We start from the raw sequence: 4,132 nt of genomic DNA, 5'->3' as shown, positions 1-4,132 counted from the left end.
TTTCATAACTTAGTATATGAGTAAAACATGTTAAGTTTAGTTCCGTCTCTAACACCTAGAATAAATGTCTGGGACATGCATACAGTATTATTTTGTAAGAGGTTGTGGTAATTTATATAATTTTGGTTTAATTCTATAAATAGAAGTTTAGTTTTACAATTTGAGCAAATGAAACTTGCTGTGGTTATTGAAATAGGAAAGGGCATGTTATTTTACTTGTTAACCTACTTCCAGGAAAATTAAAACCTGAATGCAGCAGCCTAACAGTCAGGCTAATATGTGGCCACTGGTTCCAACATATCTGTCCCTTTGCCATTCAGTAACTTCGCTCCCGTGCTGTTACAGCAGCCTTAGGATTTGTTTCTGTTTGTTTATGCAGGTTGCTTATCCTGACTGTAGCCCAGTCTTGATCCTCTCAGAAGCTTCACTGGAAGATCTAAATACCAGGCTGGAGAAGAAAGTTAAGATACAGAACTTCAGGCCAAATATTCTTGTGGCAGATTGCAGTGCTTTTGAGGAGGTAAAATAACTGTCTTAAATGTCTTTTTGAAGGGTTGGTTATGTTTCTTTGCAACTCAATTTCCTTGTGTGATGGTGCCTACAAGGATGAGGAAAGCTGCTATTCTGTGATTTTTTTACAAGTGGATTCCAGAAACATTGAGGGAGGAGACAGGTCTGTGAATGCTTGTTTAGCTTGGCAAAGGATAAAATAAGTGTATTTAGATGACAGGCTGCTACTGAAAGCTCATGTTTTAACTGTGAAGTAGGGAAAACTATGCATGCTATAATTGATCAATTAGTGATACAAATGAACAATTTGTAAATTGACAGTGTGATGTTTATAGACCTTGGCACAAGTGTAAACCTGACCCTTGCAATACTGCAGTTGGTCACTGCATCTCTGACAACTTTGTGGTAGTTCAGAAAATACTATCTAGGAAGGTATCTGGTGATGAAGTGAACTGGCGATGGTGGCTTTTACCTGTTTTTATGTCATGTTGCCATTTTTCTAAAGAATTTGCTCTGGATAGATCTGATAATTTCCCAAATCTAAGAAGTTCCTGGAATGGGTTTTTGTCTTCCAAGAATAATTGCAATAGGAAGCTTGTGTAGACAAGAAGCAAAAACTTACTTCCACTAAAAATTTCCTTTCTGCAAAAATCATGACTTACCAGAGGTCACAGATCAGAATAAGCATACTTTAGGTTCAGGCAAGTGCACGCTGCAGAATGGGTTTTATTACGTGGCGTATCTTTCTTTCCAGGTATAATTACTAGTGGGTCCTGAATTGGATGAATGCAGTGACTGTAGGGTTTTCATTAAAATAGTACCATAATATAATTGTACTTACTTTGAAGATGCGAGTAAAGGTTATCATCTGGAATGGTACTGCTGCTTCTAGGAATGACTGTGCCACTCCTGGACGTGGATATGTCTAATCTGTGCATAATGTTTACCTCCCCTCAGGACACCTGGGAGGACATTCTTATTGGCGATGTGGAGATGAGAGGGACAGTGAGTTGTGCCAGGTAAACATTTGAGACCGTTATTTTATATAGATGTACAGAGATTTATAAGAAGAAGCCATTATTGATTTGGCGCTGTCTGTCATTGCAGGTGTATTTTGACAACTGTTAACCCAGACACTGGAGTCCTGGACAGGAAGGAGCCCCTGGAAACACTGAAAAGGTTATAAAAATACCAGTGCTTCTTAGGCTGTGAGAGTGGATTTAGGCTAGATCCCAACAGATGTTAGACTAGTGTTTTAAAAGTGGTTTGAAGTATGTGTGGGACATAATAATGCAGTGTAAAGGTCTGTGTATGTTGGCTTCCATTCTACTTTCTGCAATTCTATATGGTAAGAAAATTCAGGAAGTTCTCTCTTCTTTCTTGCAAACTTTATATTCCCTGTTTCTTTCATCTCTGCTCGGGTGAATGCCTGGGGTAACAGGTATTTGAGGTATTTAAAGGTCTGACTGTGCAACTTTGGCATTTCTTTTTATAAAGTCTTTTGTATGTGTATTATACATGGATGTGTGATTACAATCAGGCTTTTCTTTTTATCTATTTCAGCTGCTCGGTTCTCTTCATTGTAATATTTACTTAGTTTTTAGTCTAGTACGGTGACCAAAACAGAGCATCACTATGCATATATCTTCTCTCTCATCACTGATATTTTGATGTTTAGAACTTGCTACGACTAATTCTAAAGAAGTGCTCTCTCTCTGCAGTTACCGCTTATGTGATCCGTCTGAGCGACACATACACAAATCCAGCCCTCTCTTTGGAAGATACTTTGCCGTTAACAAAACTGGAACGATTCAAGTTGGAGACCCTGTGTACAAGATGGTCCAGTAATGAGAGAGACTTTGGTCAGAAGATGCCTTTTCATTTTGATGAGCAAATTTTTTTCCTGTGAACATGGTCACCAGCATAACTCTTTTCTTATTCCTTGCAATATTTTTGTGCTATGTGTAAGGTGCAGGGGGGGGTCTTTGAGGCTATGAAGTACCAATCATTTCAGATCATGTAATCTACTAGCGTGCCTGTAGCAACCATTTAGTTTCTCTAGAGGCTGTGATAGAACAAACTCTAATCCAAGACAGACTTTCTTGCAATGTTTCTTATCCTGCATTCATTTCCTAAAGATTGCTACTGTCTTTTGAGATCGAAGCAATATCAGAAGTAGGAGAGTCGTGAGCTGACTGAATGCTACTCTAATCTATAGGTGGGAACGCAGGCTAGCCATGTATAAGACTGGGGGTTCGTTTAGTTTATGACCTCTGTTTGATAGAGTTTGAACCATCAATTTTTTTCTTCTGTGAAGCATACCATAACAGCTAGGCTGTAGAGTAGCGGTGCATTTGCTAACGTATCAGTAGAACTTCAGGTTTGACTAAAAGAATTAGCTGTTCACTGGATCAGAGACTTTATGCACACTGGAGGGGAAGAAAAGCTGTTGGGAGTGATCTGCTTCTGAGCCTGCCCCATTCCAGCTGATGTCCAGGCCAATATTGTAGGGCTCTGTGTTCATGTGCAGTTCCTCTCTGGCTCAGTGAATTTTTTTACTATAGTAAGTTAGGCTGCTAAGCAGATGTTTGGGAAGCTACGGTTTTAGACTGAGCACGTTAACATCCTTACTGGTTATGCTTTTAGATCTCTGGTTGCCTCCTACCCCTGCCCCTATTCTAACCAAAATGTCAGCCATTTGTATGAAGCTGATAATTCTATTTTCTGCTATATATTATACTGCATAAAACAGGAGAGGAAACTAGTTGGATGATGGCAGTATGTCTTTAAATTTTATATGATTTTTTTTTTTTTCTTTTTACAGTAAGTGGACTCTTAACACAGAATCCAGCCATCTTTCAAATGCTTGGCTGCCTGTTGCTTTGTTATGGGTTGCTAGATCTAGAATGATTGTTGAACTAGCCAAAAAGAGGAACCTAATTAAGTGTGAAGAAGGACAAATCATGACCCAATTTGGTGTTCTGATTCTTTGTTTTCTGTTGTGAATATGAAACTGGAAGTTTGCTGCATGTTCACAACTCAGACCTGTAAAATGAAGAGCTGTCATGCCTTTGAGCAAATTCAGATAGATGTACATGGCAAGCCTGAAGGAGGCATATGGGGAAGGTAGTTTTCTATTATTTGTGAACTCGGAGTTGCTCTGAATATCCTTTTGTTAGCAAAGTGCTCTGCAAGTATTAGGTTTTCCTGTGACAGACAAGTGCCCAGTTTGGACTGCACGTTGCATATTTGTGCATTGTTATGCCTGATGCAGCAACTAGCGGGAAGAAGTGAAAGAAAAAGCATCTTTTAAAAATGAAAGTAATCCTCAGGTTCACTCTTAAAAAGCATGTGTTGAAGATCTTTAATATTAGAAGCTGAAACCTTGTGGAATTCCTAATGGTATTATTAAGCAAAGACAGCCTGCTGGCCTGCCAAAGCAATTAGTTAAGTGTGTGTCTCTTCATTAAGTCAAGGAAACAGAAGGAAGAAGAGATTCATTTTTGCCTCTAGCCAAACATTTTTTCGGTGTTCTTTTAGCACTACATTAGGATTTGCATAACACAAATTGTGTGGTATAGATTGTATTGCTTCTTGTTAGGCTATCATCAGTTGGGCTTAT

The 4,132-nt window shown here is 38.8% G+C and overlaps 1 protein-coding gene across 1 annotated transcript in view; it reads left to right on the top strand.

Moving 5' to 3' along the window:
• MTARC1 (mitochondrial amidoxime reducing component 2) overlaps positions 1 to 2,358 on the top strand; it is a 7,506-nt gene extending 5,148 nt beyond the window's left edge. The window contains exons 3-6 of the mRNA XM_035892636.1: positions 380 to 520; positions 1,468 to 1,529; positions 1,618 to 1,689; positions 2,232 to 2,358. Coding sequence (XP_035748529.1) covers positions 380 to 520; positions 1,468 to 1,529; positions 1,618 to 1,689; positions 2,232 to 2,358 — 402 coding nt within the window. The remainder of the gene's footprint in view (positions 1 to 379; positions 521 to 1,467; positions 1,530 to 1,617; positions 1,690 to 2,231) is intronic.
• Positions 2,359 to 4,132: the final 1,774 nt, after the last annotated feature.

Source organism: Egretta garzetta, unplaced genomic scaffold, assembly GCF_000687185.1.
Source record: "Egretta garzetta isolate BGI_Z169 unplaced genomic scaffold, ASM68718v1 scaffold130, whole genome shotgun sequence".
Lineage (NCBI taxonomy): Eukaryota > Metazoa > Chordata > Aves > Pelecaniformes > Ardeidae > Egretta > Egretta garzetta.
The sequence above is the reverse complement of the archived record's forward strand: the minus strand, read 5'-3'. Positions and strand labels throughout refer to the sequence as shown.